Source organism: Anomaloglossus baeobatrachus, chromosome 4 (genome assembly GCF_048569485.1).
Source record: "Anomaloglossus baeobatrachus isolate aAnoBae1 chromosome 4, aAnoBae1.hap1, whole genome shotgun sequence".
NCBI classification, from domain to species: Eukaryota; Metazoa; Chordata; class Amphibia; order Anura; family Aromobatidae; genus Anomaloglossus; species Anomaloglossus baeobatrachus.
The window spans coordinates 438,643,566-438,662,716 of record NC_134356.1 but is presented as its reverse complement, the minus strand read 5'-3'; the positions used below and the strand labels follow the sequence as shown (position 1 = coordinate 438,662,716).

The following is a 19,151-nucleotide window of genomic DNA, read 5'->3' as shown; positions in this document are numbered from 1 at the left end:
CACCCAACTAGGAACCCTTAGTGGGAAAAAACATTGTGTTATTAATATTCCCTGAAAAAAAAAAGGCCAAGAAAGCAAAAAATCTGCCGGGGTATATAAACTTTTGAGCACAACTGTATCTAAACATTACCAAGAGATCAAATGCACCCCTGATGGCAATACTATCCCTAATGGAAATTGCCTATTACAGCAGGATATTAATCTTTGACACAACAGAAACTGTCCAGGAATGGATTGATGAACTCCATCCTGCTTCCTTCTGCTCAGGCAATGTTCCCCAACTCTGAGGACTGTTTGTTTTTTTTCTAGCAGGACAATGTTCCATGCCACACAGCTAGGTCAATCAATGTGTGGATGAAGGACCACCACATCAAAACCCTTTCATGGGAAGCCCAATCTCCAGACCTGAACCCCATTGAAAACCTCTGGAATGTAATCAAGAGAAAGATGGATGGTCACAAGCCATCAAACAAAGAAGAACTGATTAAATGTTTGCACCAGGAGTGGCATAAGGTCACCCAAAAGCAGTGTGACTGGTGGAAAGCATGCCAAGACGTATGAAAGCTGTGATTAAAAATCATGGTTATTTCACAAAATATTGATTTCTGAACTCTTCCTGAGTTAAAATATTATTAGTATTGTTGTTTCTAAATGATTATGAACTTGTTTTCTCTGCATTATTTAAGGTGTGAAAGTAATGCATTTTTTTTTGGTTATTTTGTCCATTTCTCATTTTCAGAAAATAAATATAAAATGTATTGCTTGGAAATTCGGAGACATGTTGTCAGTAGTCCACATATAGTGACAGTAGTGAACACATCACAGGTGCACCGATAGGTGTGTGAAATGATGGGTACCCCTGCTGGCGTTCGTTAAATGCTGATGTCACAGATTGACCTTGGCATTTAAAGGTTAACATCTCTCCTCCACCCGTTTCTTTTAGAGGCTGATAATGGCTTAATAATTCAGCCATCATCTGCTGGTGTGAGAGTGTGGGTCAAAGTCAGTGACACAGCATGTCTTCAAGGGGTTAATAAATACATCTCTGTGGTGTATATACAGTATATCGCCCCACCACCGTGCGGAGCTGCCGCCCCACCACCGTGCGGAGCTGCCGCCCCACCACCGTGCGGAGCTGCCGCCCCACCACCGTGCGGAGCTGCCGCCCCACCACCGTGCGGAGCTGCCGCCCCACCACCGTGCGGAGCTGCCGCCCCACCACCGTGCGGAGCTGCCGCCCCACCACCGTGCGGAGCTGCCGCCCCACCACCGTGCGGAGCTGCCGCCCCACCTACACCCCACCTACTGTCTCCTCCCCAAAATCCTTTAGGATGTAAGCCCGCAAGGGCAGGGCCCTCTTCCCCCTGTGCTAGTCTGTCTATTGTAACGTGTACATGTATTCTGTATGTAACCCCCTCATGTACAGCACCATGGAATCAATGGTGCTCTATAAATAAACAATAATAATAATAATAATAATAATAATATATCTATATATTATATAGATAGATCTCTTCCATGAAAGAACAGAACAAAAGGTCAAAATTTTTTTTATAGAACAATAGAAGCACAGGTCTGGTTTACCTTCTTTGATGGACAATAGATGTGGCAAAAAAAAAAATGGTATAGATTAGTCTCATGCTATTATATTCCTAAGTGCATATACATCATACCATTGGGTATGACACATAGATCAATGTAAATGGTAAATGTTGCATTGGTGTAATCTAAAGTTCAATGTGCAAAAAGTGCATGAATCAATACCACGATAAGGCAGAGCCACAGTATTTAGCGATTGTATAACAAAGACCAATGTAGTATCTGCATCAGTGATGTCCAGAATACAATGTAGGTAACAACACCAAAGGAGATCCAACCACATATACTTATAACTAGCCTATACGCTGAAATATATTAGGGTAGCTGATAATGGATCATCATGTGTATTAAGGCAAGAAGATAATAAACTCAAGGAGAACAGTACAGAGTGTGGTGCCCTTTCAAAATGAATACAGATTCCACACTTTCTGTGGGATACCATACTACAAACTACTCCCACAAATGTGGGCCATTGATTGCAAACAAGATTTGCTCAGTAAGAGCATAAAAGATGGGTCGTGGCTGGGTCTTCCAGCAAGACAATGACCCAAAACACACAGCCAGGGTAACTTAAGGTGTGGCTCAGTAAGAAGCATTTCAAGATCCCAGAGTGGCTTAGCCAGTCTCCAGACCTGAACCTAATAGAAAATCTTTGGAGGGAGGTGAAAATCAATGTTGCTCAGCGACAGCCCCGAACCTGAAAGATCTGGAGAAGATCTGTATGGAGGAGTGGCTGAAAATCCCTGCTGTAGTGTGTCCAAACTTGGTCAAGAACTACAGGAAACATCTTTCCTGTGTAATTGCAAACAAAGGTTTCTGTACCAAATATTCTGTTCTGTTTTTCTATTATATCAAATACTTATTTCATGCAATAAAATGCAAATTAATTATTTATAAATCATACAACTCACAGATCTGCTCTGCCTCATTCACTAACGTTGGTCCGAGTGGAAAGGTGTAATTTTTTCACATTGCACTCGTTTGATTTATATGCTCATGTGAGTGTACTCTTACACAATGTTCTCATATATGTGTGCATCAGTCATTGTCTAAATTGTGTGTGTAAATATCTAAAATGTGTAATTAACTTAGTGTGTTTATTACAACTGTTGGGAATATATACTGCTATATCGGGTATTAGGCTTTGTTTCCACATTGCATTTTTCTTTATCGTTCCTATGGGAGACACAGACATTGGGTGTATAGCTTCTGCCTCCGGAGGACACACAAAGTACTACACTAAAAAGTGTAGCTCCTCCCTCTGAGCATATACACCCCCTGGATAACCAGATCTAGCCAGTTCATTGCTTTGTGTTCAGGAGGCATACATCCACACATGCATCTCATCTGATTTTTCATTTTTGGAAAGATTTTGAAGAAAAGCGGGTCCAAGTCTGGACCCCCGGCATGTCCCCCTTCTCACCCCACTGTGTCGGCGGTGTTGTTAAGGTTGATTCCAAGGCTGGAGCCTTACATGCCGCGCTCCTTCACCATCCCTCGGGCTCTGGCTTGAAGTGGGAGCCAGCACGGTTCTCCATGCTTTGCAGGAGACCGGTCTCCATCCGCAGCCCTTCAGGATCCTGCTGGACGGAGCACTCATCCCCAGGGACGTGGCTCTGCGTCTCAGCAAGCTAAGTACCTGAGACGTTTATGTTCTGGGGGTCCCTGTACTTTTATTATGTGGGGAGAGTGTGCTGAGTGTTTTTTGTGACATTTCCGGCGGGTTCTCTGGCTGTCGCCTGAGAACCGCGCCGATGGTGCCTGCGCGCCGGCCGCACCGCTCAAATTTAGGCCCCGGCTTCGCCGGAGGCCTACTTTCGGTTTCACTGCCCCCGTCATGTCATTCATGCAGAGGGACAGTGTGGCTCCGCCCAGCGGCCGTTCTTCACAGAGGAGAAACACTCCTCACTGAGTACATGTCTCCTCCCCTGTAAGTATCATAGTATCATAGTATCATAGTTTTTAAGGTTGAAGGGAGACTCTAAGTCCATCTAGTTCAACCCGTAGCCTAACATGTTGATCCAGAGGAAGGCAAAAAAAACCCAATGTGGCAAACAAGTTCCAATGGGGAAAAATTTCCTTCCTGACTCCACATCCGGCAATCAGACTAGTTCCCTGGATCAATACCCTGTCATAAAATCTAATATACATAACTGGTAATATTAAATTTTTCAAGAAAGGCGTCCAGGCTCTGCTTAAATGTTAGTAGTGAATCACTCATTACAACATCATGCGGCAGAGAGTTCCATAGTCTCACTGCTCGTACAGTAAAGAATCCTCGTCTGTGATTATGATTAAACCTTCTTTCCTCAAGACGTAGCGGATGCCCCCGTGTTCCAGTCGCAGGCCTAGGTGTAAAAAGATCTTTGGAAAGGTCTCTGTACTGTCCCCTGCAATGTTGGAGGTTCAACGCATCCTTCAGTGGACGGAGGACTCCAAGTCCACCATATCCGCAGTCCACATCCCAGGCGTGGAAAACTGGGAAGCAGATTATCTCAGCCGTCAAACCGTGGACAGTGGCGAGTGGTCCCTGCATCCGGCAGTGTTTCAGTCAATCTGCCGCAAGTGGGGCACTCCGGAAGTGGATCTAATGGCATCCCGGCACAACAACAAGGTTCCGGTTTACGTGGCTCGCTCCCACGATCCTCAGGCCTTTGCAGCGGACGCTCTGGTTCAAGATTGGTCCCAGTTTCGTCTGTCCTACGTGTTTCCCCCTCTAGCTCTCTTGCTCAGAGTTCTGCGCAAGATCAGAATGGAGGGCCGTCGGGTCATCCTCATTGCTCCGGACTGGCCCAGGCGAGCTTGGTACCCAGACCTGCTCCATCTGTCCGTAGAGGTGCCGTGGCATCTTCCGGACCGTCCAGACCTTCTCTCACAAGGTCCGTTTTTCTGCCAGAATTCTGCGGATCTCAGATTGATGGCGTGGCTCTTGAGTCCTGGATCTTGACGGCTTCTGGTATTCCTCCTGAAGTCATCTCCACTATGACTCGGGCTCGGAAGTCTTCCTCGGCCAAAATCGATCATAGGACCTGGAGAATTTTCCTGTCCTGGTGTCTCTCTTCCGGCCATGCTCCTTGGCCTTTTTCCTTGCCGACCCTTCTGTCCTTTCTACAGTCCGGTCTGCAGCTAGGACTATCCCTCAATTCCCTCAAGGGACAAGTCTCGGCTCTGTCAGTGCTGTTCCAGCGGCGTATCGCCCGGCTGGCTCAGGTCCGCACCTTCATGCAGGGCGCGTCTCACATCATTCCGCCTTACCGGTGGCCCTTGGATCCCTGGGACCTCAATTTGGTCCTCACGGCCTTGCAGAAACCCCCCTTTGAGCCTCTTAAGGAGGTTTCTTTGTTTCGTCTTTCACAGAAAGTGGTCTTTCTAGTGGCCATAACTTCCCTCAGGAGAGTCTCTGATTTGGCTGCGCTCTCTTCGGAGTCACCTTTTTTGGTTTTTCATCAAGACAAGGTGGTTCTCCGTCCGACTCCGGACTTTCTCCCTAAGGTAGTTTCTCCTTTCCACCTTAACCAGGACATTTCCCTGCCTTCCTTTTGTCCGGCTCCTGTTCATCGCTTTGAAAAAGCGTTGTATACTCTGGATCTGGTGCGGGCGCTCCGGATCTATGTGTCTCGCACCGCTGTTAGGCGGTGCACCTCTCTTTTTGTGCTAACCACAGGTCGGCGTAAGGGCCTCTCGGCTTCTAAGCCGACCTTAGCTCGTTGGATTAGGTCGGCCATTTCCGATGCCTACCAGTTTACTCGGGTGCCTACCCCGCCGGGGATCAAGGCACACTCGACCAGAGCTGTGGGTGCCTCTTGGGCTTTCAGGCACCAGGCTACGGCTCAGCAGGTCTGTCAGGCTGCCACTTGGACTAGCCTGCATACCTTTTCAAAGCACTACCAAGTGCATGCTCATGCTTCGGCAGATGCGAGCTTGGGCAGACGCATCCTTCAGGCGGCTGTCGCCCATTTGTGAAGTTAGGCTCTGCCTACTTCTCAGTTTTTCTGTTTATTCCCACCCATGGACTGCTTTGAGACGTCCCAATGTCTGGGTCTCCCATAGGAACGATAAAGAAAAAGAGAATTTTGTTTACTTACCGTAAATTCTTTTTCTTATAGTTCCGTATTTTAGAGACCCAGCACCCTTTCTGTTGCCTGTTGGCAGTTTCTTGTTTCGCGTGTTATCACCGGCTGTTGTCGTGGACAGAGTCTCCGGTTGTTCCGGTTCTTGCTCTGTCTTTACTTGTGGGTGGCTATTCTCCTTCAGCTTTTGCACTAAACTGGCTAGATCTGGTTATCCAGGGGGTGTATATGCTCAGAGGGAGGAGCTACAGTTTTTAGTGTAGTACTTTGTGTGTCCTCCGGAGACAGAAGCTATACACCCAATGTCTGGGTCTCCCAATACGGAACTATAAAAAAAAGAATTTACGGTAAGTAAAAAAATTCTCTTTTTTTGCCACGGTTACAGTAGAATCATAAAACTTTTGCAGCGATGTTTGAAAATTGTGGTAAAAACAATGCATTGGTGCAGCAATTACAGAATAAAATGCACTGTGAACGCCCACTTAAAAGCGGTTGTCCCACAACGTTCATTTTAAAGTGCATTGTAATCAATAGATCTTGGAATAATAATAATTTCCACAATTGGATGTTATATAAAGTGTTCCTGTGCTTAGATAATCTTATATATGTGTCCTGCTATGTACTGTGTAATGGCAGTGTCTGACCGTACAGGGACATGGTCTGATCGTACCACATCTCCTGGGTCGAGGAGGAAGTAAAGTATACAAACATTACAGCACGGGATCACAAATAATTCTTTATTTGAGGTAAAACGTTTTATTTTAAAACACGGAAATGTTTTACCTCACAAAAAGAATCAGCTATGATCCCTTGCTGTAATGTCTTTATACTATTTTAATTCCTCCCTGGCCCAGGAGCTGTGGTATGATCAGACCATGTCTCTGTACGGTCACACTGCCATTACACAGTACATAGCAGGAACACTTATATAAGATTATCTCAGCACAGGAAAAGTTTACATAACACATCCAATTGTGGAAATTATTAATATTCGAAGATCTGTTGATTAAACTAAGTTTGTCCGTAGGAAAACCCCTTTTAATCAATATTTTTCTAAATGGATCACTGTTATTCTAGGCACCTGTCCAGTGGGAAGAGAGGAATGTTACTGCTATTAAAGGACCTGGTGGCAGGTGGATGATCCCTCCAGAAGCCAAAGAATCCATGGATAAAAATAAGATGGGGCTTAAAGGTAGCTTCAAGTTCCAAAATCATTTTCATAAACTTATGCATTAAATTCTGTCCCATAACTTAACGACTCTTGCCATGTGCTCATCAGGGCCCTTGAAGACGCCAATTGCTGCTGGACATCCCTCCATGAACTTGTTACTTCGAAAAACGTTTGACCTTTATGCTAATGTGCGACCATGTGTTTCTATTGAGGGCTACAAAACTCCTTACACTGATGTGGACCTGGTGACCATACGGGAGAACACTGAAGGAGAATACAGTGGGATCGAGCATGTGGTACGTCACACCGTACTGTAATCTGGCGTGGATTTTCCTCTATGTGCATTGTAGTTTATTTGTTTCTGCTGGACATTAGCACTAATACATTTTGTAGCAGCAGGTTGCACAACTTTTTTTTTTTCGGCGGGGGTGGCGGTGGGGGTCCATGAGGGACAATTTCAGATTCAAACAATCCTAAAGTGTGCTTTAAACGCTGCGAAATCGCTAACGATATATCGTCAGGGTCACGTCGTTAGTGACGCACATCTGGCGCCGTTAGCGACATCGCAGCATGTGATGCCAAGAAGCGACGATCAACGATCGCAAAAACGTCCAAAATCGTTGATCGTTGACACGTCGCTCCTTTTCATATTATCGTTGGTGGTGCATGCCGCTGGTTGTTCGTCATTCCTGCGGCACCACACATCGCTATCGCTATGTGTGACACAGCAGGAACGACGAACTTCTCCTTACCTGCGTCCACCGGCAATGCGGAAGGAAGGAGGTGGGCGGCATGTTCCGGCCGCTCATCTCTGTCCCTCCTCTGCTATCGGGCGGCCGCTTAGTGACGTCGCTATGACGCCGAACGCACCTCCCCCTTGAAGGAGGGATTTTTCGGCGGTCACAGCGACGTCGCTGAAAAGGTATGTGCGTTTGACGTTGCCGTAGTGATGATGTTTACGGCAGCGATCACCAAATAGCACCCGCCCCCCGTCGTTCGTGTGACATCGCGCATGACATCGCTAGTGATGTCGCAGCGTGTAAAGCACCCTTAACACGAAGTCCCAGAGAGGGGTCATTTAACATTTCTACCATTGGAACCCTATAGAGCTCGAAATTCCTGGGACTTCTAGTGTTAAGAGTCAGAATAATACAGAAAGAGGCATTACTATGCAAAATATTTATGGCATATTGTTGTCCTGTGCCATAATATGTATGCTAGGTGCCGTTTTCACTTCCAGGATTCCAACGTATCCGAGAAATGGAATACCCGGTTCAAAGTTCAGAAAAAGAAAGTCATTTATTTGTTTCTTCTCCGTCGTAGTCTGTGAGGGTTACTGAAATGGCCGTTTCCTTAGCACTATGAATATAGCTGCAGATATGCACGACTACATCTCCACCTCATCCACTCTCAAGGCTGGGGCTGACACAAGTTACACGGCCAAAGATCGCTACGTGTTGATGCTACGAATAGGGTTGCATTATGACTCCTACGTTACAGCGACTGCAACAAGCAAGTTCCACAAAATTCAATCTGTCTCAGTTTTTTAAATTTTTTTTGTTAATTTTTCCATATGTCCATGTGAAAAAATAAATAACATTTATGGTCAAAATAATTGCACAAGAACTAGTCTGGACTGCTCTGTTGACTAGAATAGGAGGCAGGACCTACCCCATTCTGCGATTTGGATGAACACACAGTGGTGTACATGTTTCTAGTCACTTCTGGTATTTGTGGATGAGACTGGACTAATCTTAACAACAGTGAAACGGGAGTCAGGAGATGCCCATTATCCCACAGATGGCCACATTCCTGCTTCCACTTATGCACCACATCTCTTCTCTCTGATATGGAAATGTGAGCGTACATTAATAAGGATGGTTGGGGCAGCACAGAGTGGCTTGTAGGCTGCGTGCGGTTCCTGGGCAGCGGTTTGTGCAGCCCTGTAATTAAGTAGTTTAATTGCATAACTCTTTGAAACATCGGACCCTAAGGAAGCTGGAATAATTGGCCTATTTGTCATTCTTGGGTAACTCCAGTGTTGCAGGTATCCATCTGACCATCAGCCAGCACACTTTAGATCTGTGTATTTATATCAGAATATTCTCTTTCGATCTCTTTGTTGGTGTTACGTTTATTTGTACCTAATGCTATTTGGTTTCTTTTAGATTGTGGATGGAGTAGTGCAGAGCATCAAGCTGATCACAGAGGAAGCCAGCCACAGAATTGCAGAATTTGCCTTTGAGTATGCACGGAACAACCAAAGAAGCACGGTGACTGCGGTGCACAAAGCCAATATCATGTGAGCTTCTCTGTTCACAAAGGGGTATAACATTGGAGACCACATATGCCGGCTTGGCACTTTCCGCAAGGAAGAACATCCCCCTTCCTTAGAAACCTTTCTTGAATTATATTTGTTGTGTTCACTGTCTGTTTTGTTTTGTTTTTTTTTTTCCCCAGGAGAATGTCTGATGGACTTTTCTTGAAGAAATGCAGAGAAGTTGCTGAAAACTACAAAGATATTAAATTTAATGAAATGTACTTGGATACCGTGTGTCTCAATGTGAGTTCTTAAGTAAAAGCCCAATAGAGTTAATGCATTTATTCTGATTTCTGGACTCCAGTCACGTGTAATTGTTTCCTTGAGCTTTTTTTTCTGTCTTTAGATGGTCCAGGATCCTACACAGTTTGATGTTCTTGTTATGCCTAACTTGTATGGAGACATTTTAAGGTTTGTCCTTCATATATCTAAATGTGACCCTATTATGTAGAATTTCCCTGGATTACCATAACCTCTGCATTGCAAGGCACGCCAGATATTTTTTTTATCAGGTCTTTATCCCCCCAAAATTGTTTTTATATGGAGATCATATTTAAAGGGGCTGCCCCCTGTTTTGTGAGAGGGTATTAATGGGCTATTGATTAGCTGCAGCGCCACTTGACGCCCTCTACATAGACACCAATGGGGAAACAGGCAGCAGTAGAGGAACAGTCAGTGTCTCATTTTATTTTATTTTTTAATTCATTTAATATATAGTTATATTTCTATATTATGGAAGAAAAAGAGAAACCGGGCACAGCCAAAATCTTGTGACCAAACTCTGTCAGATCGCATGAGAATCGCAAAGTACAGGTGCACATCCAAAAAAGAGAAAGTCCAAATAGCTTTATCCATGAGAAGGTAGAAGAGGCAGCACTCGCCGTAACTTCAATGCGGCTTTATTGAATCTTGCAGGGGATGAGTACAAGCGGAGGGTAGGGTGAGGAGCTTGCAATGCTGGACGACGGCGAGCCGTTTCTCACTGCTTGTGCGTCAGATCCCGTTGAAGCATAAGCTGTGCGAAACGGATGACGGCGAGCCGTTTCGCACAGCTTATGCTTCAACGGGTCCTGACACACAAGCAGTGAGAAACCAGTGTTGCAAGCTCCTCACCCTACCCTCCACTTGTACTCATCCCCTGCAAGATTCAATAAAGCCGCATTGATATTTCTATAGTATAAGTTTTCTTTATTCTTACACCACACAGGATATGTATTTGCTTGCCTTGGTAATAGTTGTGGTAAAATGATTCTTTTGATGTCCTAATCCTACTTCATATTAGTTTTCCCTTTGTATTGGAAACTCCCCATAATACTGCAGCCTGTTTTTGCTTTTTAGCAGTGACCTTTCTTGGCACGAGATGAGGCTAAAGTTTTTTCCTACTATTCACTGATCACATGTTTCGACGTGGTCACCTACCTAGTGTTATTAGGGGTCTAAAATCTTCATCAAATCTCAATTTACTAATAAGCCATGTGCTCAGGGAGCCCATTATTATTATTTTAATTATTTATTTATTTATAGAGCACCATTAATTCCATGGTGCTGTACATGAGAAGGGGTTACATACAAAATAAATAATAAAGTACATCACTCCTTTGTTATGTATATTGTTTTCAAAGTGCTACTGCTAATAAACTTACTAATAGGGATGATTGAATACCTCAAATATTCAGCTTCGCGAATATTTTCCGAATACCTCGCCGCTATTCGACTATTCAATGTGCAATGTAAGTCTATGGGAAGCCCAAATAGTTTTTATTCGGGTTTCCCATAGACTTACATTGTGCATCGAATATTCGCAAATAGTTAAATAGCGGCAATATATTCGGAAAATATTCGCGAAGCCAAATAATTGAAGTATTTGATCATCCCTACTTACTAATCATTGAATTCTCTCATTGTTCTCATCCGCACCATGTGACCCATGGACTGCCAGTCACTTTTCATTGCATTCCCTTTTGACCTCCAATATGAGTCTTAGAGGAATGCAGAGAAAAAGTGACTTTCCATCCACACAAGACTATGTGATCTGGGTAGTTTCATTGCAGGTCACTTGCTACAGATTGACGAGATCTGATCTAATGGGAGAATGCATCAATTGGTAAGTTTACAGCCCTAAGGTTTAATTATTTCTTTTTTTTTTCTCTACAGTGATCTGTGTGCAGGGCTGATCGGTGGTCTTGGGGTGACGCCAAGTGGAAACATTGGTGCTAATGGCATTGCAATATTTGAGTCGGTAAGTAAACAGTTAATATTAATCCAGATGCATTCATTTTCACTTATTGGTACAGGTGTCAATGCATTAAGGAATTTTGCTTAAAGCGACACTCCGTTTTCTTTTTCTTCACTGGTGGAGTGGAGCTTTTTATCTAAGATCTCTGCCCCTAGTAATATACTTACCTTCCAGCGTCTTAGGCAGTTTAAGAAAGAATACAGAGATGCATCTCTATGTTGGAGGTAATAAAAGTGAGTGAAATAAAGCAACACTAAAGCTAAAATCTGCTTCTAATGGTATGAGATATTTGTTTTAGATTTTCTCTTCGGGCTATTTCCTATATTCATATATATCTGAAAAATACTGTATAACCCCTTCTTAAATGCTCAAGTATCTCCGATAAAATAACAGTAATGCATGGTGGCTCAGTGGTTAGCACTGCAGTCTTGTGGTGGCTCAGTGGTTAGCACTGCAGTCTTGCAGTGCTGGGGTCCTGGATTCACATCCCACCAAGGACAACATCTGCAAAGAGTTTGTATGTTCTCGCCGTGTTTGCGTGGGTTTCCTCTGGGGTCTCCAGTTTCCTCCCACATTCCAAAGACAAACAGGGACTCTAGATTGTGAGCCCCAATGGGGACAGTGTTACCATTGTATGTAAAGCGCTGTAGAATTAATAGCACTATATGCATGAATATATATAAACATATATATTATATACTCCCCTCCTAGAGCGGTGCTGTGTCTTAGCCACAGCCTTTACTGTTCTATCTATGAAGCCTTCAGCCCTATTGTTCTGAAGTAGTCATAAATGACCGGTAAAGGCTTTAACCGTGAGACAGTGTCGTTCTAGGAGGCGAGTATGAATTCTTCATTGTTCTGGTGACATAATGTTGCATGGCCGCCAGGAGGCACTGAGCCAAAATTGCTGGTCTGGGAGGTGAGTATGGGTATTTTATCTGGGGTACTTTAGCATTTAAGAAGAAAATGTGAGGTAGAGGACAACCCTTTTTAATCAAAGAAAATAATATTTTATGTACTAATGGAAACCTCTGGCCTGAATTTAGAAGTTTTCATTTTTAGGTCCACGGTACTGCCCCGGATATAGCTGGTAAGGACTTGGCTAACCCTACTGCCCTGCTGTTAAGTGCTGTGATGATGCTGCGACACATGAAGCTGCAGGACCATGCACGAAAAATAGAGAATTCCTGCTTTGAAACCATAAAAGCTGGCAAGGTAAGAGAAGATATCTGGTACTAATTGGAAGAGACAGTGGTGTTAAATAAACCAAAATTCTCAGCCTAGGGTGTGTGTACCAGAGGAGTTACAGGCCACACTTGTAATCTATGGCCGCCGCCCTATGAAACTCCAATCTGCATTCCTAGCGCCTCTTCTGATTAGTAGGCCGAATGCAGCTACTGCGGATGTTGTGCTGGGCTTACAAATCTAAAAAGGCAACCTGGGATGCCGGGAGGTAGTAAGAGACTTACCGAATCCGGTCTAGGGGCCATGGACTCCTGACTTGGCTGATGGATCTGGCATACCTTTAGGTACTTGTTTTAGAATATTAAAAGGTTTGGTTGAGCAGGTATGCCCTCTGCTGTTTTGTAATAGATGCCATCTGCCCTGTTGGAACACATTTTTACCAAATAGTTTTCTTTTTTTTTTTTTTTTTTCTCCTTTTGTAAATGTATGTTTATTTCTCACAGGCTCTAACTAAAGACTTAGGTGGTAACTCAAAGTGCTCGGATTTTACAGACGAGATCTGCCGCAGAATACGGGACAGCGAGTAAGCCTCTGCCTCTGTCCCCAGCTTGGCCAGCTGATTCCACACGCACATCCTGTTCTGCTGACCCCAATTTCAGTCTCCCCCCTATCCCTTCATTTACAATAAGCAATGGAAAATACAAAGATGTGAGGCAATGTGCTGGAGATCTCTCTGAAAGTGAAGGGAAGACAATATCGTCACCAATCGGAATTCCCTGCAGCTAATGGATCCTTCAAATCCACAAAGAGGAGTTTACGGGTTTATAGGTTTAACCCAACACGGCTTTAATATTAAAGAAGAACTCTACGTTTGCTTTAAAATAAGGTTGATGGTCCTGATATGTTCACCAATATATACTGTGCCCCTTTTCTTGAATTGTTTCCTCTACTGGTAGTTTATTTGGAGGGAGGCCAAAGATTCCTTATATATTCATTACTGCTGCATTATCTCTCCATTTAATCTTTTCTGCAGTGCATATCTAACATTGAACTATCAATTCCGTTTATTTCAAGTTACCACTTTATATTTGCATCTTATTTTCCCACTTAAAGGGAATCTGTCACCAGGTTTTTGCCCCCCCACCATCTGAGCAGCATAATGTAAAGCCCGAGACCCTGGTTGCATCAATGTGTCACTTACTGAGCTTTTTGCTGTTATTTTGATAAGATCACGTTTTCTTAATTGCAGATCTAGCAGTTTTTTGAATGATGGACTACCTGGCAACACACCAAGTAGTCCTCTAATGATAATCTACTGCTGATTAATCAGTGATTTTTATCAAAACTACACTAAGGAGCCCAGTAAATGAGACATTGCTGGAATCAGGGTCTCTGTATTAACCCGCTCTCAGATGAAGGTGCAAAAACCTGGTGACGGATTCCCTTTAAGGACTATATGGGCAGCTTGTTGAGACTGCCTTTGTGGCTTCTTTCTCCTGAATTCTTTATGCAGGCTTGCAAAATTAATCATTCATTTAAGGCGGGTGCAACCTAATGGTTTTGCATGTCTGCATCTGGATTGCCTTTGTCTGTATCGTTATTAATATGTTGTATCATCCCACATTGGATTGCAGGCCTTGCTGAAGAGTAGTGTTTCCATCAGCCACTAGAGGGTGCTGCAGCACATTGTTCACTTGTGGGATAAAGCACAGTCCAAATCGGAGCCCACCTTTATGAATGTCTTGTCTTGCCTTAATCTTTTTATTTTTGGAATTCTATTTATTATACTGTTTTGGGGAACTCATCCTGTACTTGTGATATATGCGCTGCTCTGTGTTCCTATTGCACTTCTTTTTTTACGCAAATTCATTAAATGTGCAAGGTGTTTAAAAATATAAAAAATCCAACAAGTTGTTTTTATGTCATTTCTTTCTGGTTAGAATTCCTACTGAGGACCAAGACATTCCTTCTTGGGCTTCATTCACACATCTGTCTATACTGTTGGGGTTTTGTTTTTTTTTTCGTTTTTTTTTTTTCTTGGGCAGCACATGGACCATTCCATTGATCCATATACACGTGTTTTAAAAATGGATCCGTGTCGCTAGTCCGAGATTCCGAGCATGTCCTATTCTCATCCATTTTGCAGGTCAACCTTTTATTAACTCCTTCACGCCGCAGACTATTTCCATTTTTCGTTTTTTTTTCCTCCCCTTCTCCCAGGGCCACACTTTTTTTTTTTTTTTTTTTTTTTTTTTTTTCATTTTTTTGACTACATAGACTTGTCTTTCTTTTTTTTTCCTAGTATGAATTGCATTTTTGAATGGCGCCATCCATTTTACCACATAGTGTACTGGAAAATGGACAAAAAATTCCAAGTGCTGTGAAATTGTGAAACCCCCCCCTCAATTTGAGTTTTTTTTTTTTTTTTTCAGGGGGAATTGTTTATTCATTGTTCACTGTGGTAAAACAGCCTGGCCATGTGATCCTACTTATCAGTACGATTGCGGAGATACCAAACATGTCCAGTGTTATTATTTTAGTAAAGAGAAGAAGAAAAATCTGAATTTGTAAAAAAAAAAAAAAAAATTAAGAGGTCGTCGCCATGTTTCATAATAGTTTTAATTTTTCGGTTGATGAAACTTGATGTGGCTTATTTTTTGAAGGGCGAATGATGTTTTGATCCCTTTTTACAGCAGGTTTTTGTGGTATTGTAGTGGCCCCAAAAATTTTAAAATTTAATGTTCTTGAATTTGTTTAAAATGTTTACCAATTGGGTTAATTATTTTAATATTTCGATCGAATTTTTGTGAACACAATGTTTAGTTGATTTTTTTTTCTATGGTAAAAAGGCAGGTGATTTGACATTTTTCTAAAAAAACCTGTTTTTATATAACTTTTTACTGTATATGTTAGCCCCTTGGGGAACTATAATCTGTGATTTGTCTGATTGCTTGTGTTATATACAGCACTGATGATATATATAGATAGATAGATAGATAGAGAGAGACAGAGAGAGATTTAGAATCTCATGGTCTCCTTTGAAGCCTGGCCACAGGCAGGAAGCTCTGTAATGAAAGGCACGAAGGTTTTCAATAGATCCTCTGCTGTCTTAACCCATCAGAGACTCGCACTCATGTCACAGGGACACTGATCGGTGCATAGAATCACCCCAGAGTTTGACAGCGACATTTGACAGGTTCATAATCGCACCGCCCAAGATTGTTAGAGGTAAGTAGTGCACAGCCATTGCTTGCTGAGTATGGAGAGAGCTCACCCTGTGAGGCCGCAGCATACACCCACTTCTGAACTTCACCATACATGTACAGAAGGTATCGTGATGGGGTTAAAGTTAAGGGGACTTTAATGAAACGTGGAAGATACTAAAGTGTGCAAAGTGTTTTTACCTGATCAATGGATAAAGACTCTGCCTACCTGCTTTAGTGGAAAGATAACAGATGCAATTAGGATGACACCCGTGGAAAAAAAACCTACTTATTTTTCTTGGATGATCACATTAACATTGTGAGAATGGAGCCTAAACCACACAAAGAAAAAGCAAAGCATTTCTATCCAACTCTGTAAATCTTTTTATTTGTTAAAGGATCGTTTTGTTTTTCCATCTTCGGGCCACACAATTCAGACAAAGCTGCTGGTTTCTGTGTTACCAGTATTGATGCCAAGGGAAAGAACTCGGCGAATTTTAATGTCTGATCCTTTTTTACCCAGGGATGATCAACTGCCACCAGAATTGTTTGGCTGCAGCTTCTTCTCTTTCCATTCAAAATGCATGCATGCTCAGGCAAAGCGGGAGTGCATGTGTCTTGGTGGGAAGGATTGTAAGAAATAGCAGATGGCCAGACGAGCATTTGGCTGACATGACAGATATCTGATGTGCATGGCCAGGTTGAGGGAGTTCTTATTTAAAAGATTTCTACATTACATTATTTGTAAAAACATTAAAAAAAAGTAAACTTTTTATAACATTTTAACTCAAATATTTAATTTGATATTATGCTACAAATGTATTTTGTCATCAGCTCAGAAGGTGGCTTGTTCGTATTGTTGGACTGTGCTGTTCTCGGGTAGATGTACAGATTGCACAGCATTTTGGCTTCATGTTTGGACATTTCTAATGTTCTGATGAATAGAAAGCTTCTACATCTTGCTTGTACTTGTCTAAGATGGCGTGTCGTTTTATCTTCATTGTGGGTCCTAAAGAGTTGGGAGAAAAAGCATATAAGTATAAAATAATGAAATGTTCACAGTCTTAAAGGGGTTGTCCTACATTTAGTACAGTTTAGGTGACAGGTGTTTGAGCGCTGCGGCACTGCTGTGGTCCCCGGTTGGGATGGAGTGTTCCATACCTTTTGAATAGAACATGGTTGAGTGCCATTTTCTGTGGGAACCCAAGTAATTGGACTAGTAAACTGTATTGCGACACAACTCCTTTAATGCTAATCTGTACAGATTATGATGATGTCCTATTATAAGGTGAATTCAGAATGATCAGATAATGCGATTAATAAGCTATTGACGTCTCACCCATTTCACCACCCGCGATTGAGAAGTCCTTGGGGAGTATTGTCCACTTCTGGATACGCTGAGCATTGGACACCGCTTCACTGTTGACCTTGTCTAGGCCTTCTTGAATAGCTCTGTACACAGCCTTGTCATTCTGAGCCACAATCTCGGATACTGTTGTTGCCTTACTGCCAACTTCCTGGCAGAATTGTATTGCTTCTGAGGTAAGTTGATCCAATGGTTCCAAAGTGTCTAGGTCCACCGTGCTCTGGTAAGGAACAGAGTAAGTATTATGCTGTAAATGTTATATTTGTTATCCCATTTCAGAAAACCCCTAGCTGCTAAAGATCCAAAAACTGCTTTACTCCCCCTCCCTGAGTCTAGCTCAGAGTATCGCCTTCTGCTCCCAGTGGCTTATTATCTGTATAGCTGACGTCATGTTGACAATGCTGCAGCCAATAACTGGGCTTAGTTGACACTCCCTGAGTTGACGGCAAGAGCTGCTCCGAGCAGTTGAGCTCACTGATTGGCTGCAGCACTGTCGATGTGATGTCAGCACTGCAAACAATAAAGGCACAAGAAGCTGGTGTGACGACTCCGCATTGGACTCACGAAGGGGGAGTAAAGCATTGTTTGTTTTTTTGGAGAACTGGAAACCCCTTTAATATCTCCCCAGTATCTATTAATTACAATACCTTGAGAGTAAGCAGCATAGAAAGGAACTTTCTTCTATCTCCAATCAGCACTGCATTGCTCACAATTGGTAAATGTCTTTTCACTGCATCTTCAATGAGGATTGGAGGAATGTTCTCTCCACCAGCAGTAATAATCAGCTCTGCTTATACAAAATACAACTATAAAAATATTACAGTGGCCTAAAGAGGACTTCTTAAATAGAAAGCCTGCCTATAGAGCTGTATAAAGGTATACAGCAGCACCAGCCGTATGCATTTTCAAGAATTTAATTGCTCAGGGAGGGGTCAAATAATTTGGTGCACCTTCCCACCTGCTTGTTTTCAATCTATGGCTAGTTTCACACATCCGGCTTTTCGCCGGACTCGGCGCACTCCAGTACAGTGTGATACAGTACAATGGCAGCGTGACAAGCTCCGGTCACGTTGTCACGTGACCGGAGCATGTGACCCGGAAGTTGCCGCGCTGCCATTGTACTGTATCACACTGCACTGGAGTGCGCCATATCCAGCGAAAAGCCGGATGTGTGAAACTAGCCTAACTGCCTATTTTTGTCTTTATAAAGCCAGAGGTGTCCAACAAAGGAGGGTGTGAGGGGGGAGTATGGTGAAAATGAAGGAAAACAAGTGGGGAAAGTGCACTTTAATGTTTAGCTACACTAAGGGTGTGCCCACGATCAGTATTTGCAGTGTTTTGGACACAGCATGCTTCAGCTGCATCCAAAACGCTGCGTTGTACCGTACAAGCATAGTAGACGGGATTCCTAGAAATCCCATGCCCACTGTGCTTGTTTTTTCCAAAGCAAACACTGACCTGCGGAGCGTCTTTCCATACCGCAGCATGTCAATTGTTTGCTGCATCCTCCATAGGGAGAACACAAGCGAGAGACCGCAGCGCACTGAATCCTGATCGTGGACAGTCAGCTGCCGGTTCGGACCCGCTGCGTTCTAAATGCGAGTCCTGATGGTGGGCACATACCTTAAGGCAGAGGTCTCAAACTCTGCTGGGGGTATGGGCCGCACAGAGGAAAAAAATAATTTGGGGTGCCACATTCTTTGCAGGACAAAGTGACATTTTTATTGGTACCATATATTTTTTTTTTCTTTTTTACACTCCTTTTGGATCACTGATTTTGAACATTTTTCACTTGTTTATTATAACAAATGTGCACATTCTTTGGTTAAATATATATAAAAAAATAAATTTTGATGGTAAAAAAAAGTTTTGTTTTTTTTTTGTTTTTTTTATACATTTTATCCCTTTCTTGTAGCTAATAGTGTTACAATGATCACTAGAAATTGTGGCCAACATCTTTTAGTAATGTTCCCCAACTTGTTGTAATGTGCCCATCCTTGT

General features: G+C 42.9%; 2 protein-coding genes across 4 annotated transcripts in view; one reads left to right on the top strand and one right to left on the bottom strand.

Moving 5' to 3' along the window:
- The window catches only part of IDH3A (isocitrate dehydrogenase (NAD(+)) 3 catalytic subunit alpha), a 32,864-nt gene extending 18,373 nt beyond the window's left edge, over nt 1-14,491 (top strand). For both annotated transcript variants that reach the window (XM_075345500.1, XM_075345501.1), the window contains exons 4-11: nt 6,747-6,861; nt 6,949-7,136; nt 9,009-9,142; nt 9,301-9,403; nt 9,507-9,571; nt 11,315-11,399; nt 12,459-12,611; nt 13,085-14,491. In XM_075345500.1, coding sequence (XP_075201615.1) covers nt 6,747-6,861; nt 6,949-7,136; nt 9,009-9,142; nt 9,301-9,403; nt 9,507-9,571; nt 11,315-11,399; nt 12,459-12,611; nt 13,085-13,168 — 927 coding nt within the window. In that variant the 3' untranslated portion in view covers nt 13,169-14,491. The remainder of the gene's footprint in view (nt 1-6,746; nt 6,862-6,948; nt 7,137-9,008; nt 9,143-9,300; nt 9,404-9,506; nt 9,572-11,314; nt 11,400-12,458; nt 12,612-13,084) is intronic.
- A 1,653-nt stretch (nt 14,492-16,144) lies between these two features.
- The window catches only part of ACSBG1 (acyl-CoA synthetase bubblegum family member 1), a 155,822-nt gene continuing 152,815 nt past the window's right edge, over nt 16,145-19,151 (bottom strand). For both annotated transcript variants that reach the window (XM_075345498.1, XM_075345499.1), the window contains 3 exons: nt 17,798-17,937; nt 17,124-17,370; nt 16,145-16,793 (listed from right to left, as the gene is read on the bottom strand). In XM_075345498.1, the coding sequence (XP_075201613.1) occupies nt 16,711-16,793; nt 17,124-17,370; nt 17,798-17,937 (470 nt within the window). In that variant the 3' untranslated portion in view covers nt 16,145-16,710. The remainder of the gene's footprint in view (nt 16,794-17,123; nt 17,371-17,797; nt 17,938-19,151) is intronic.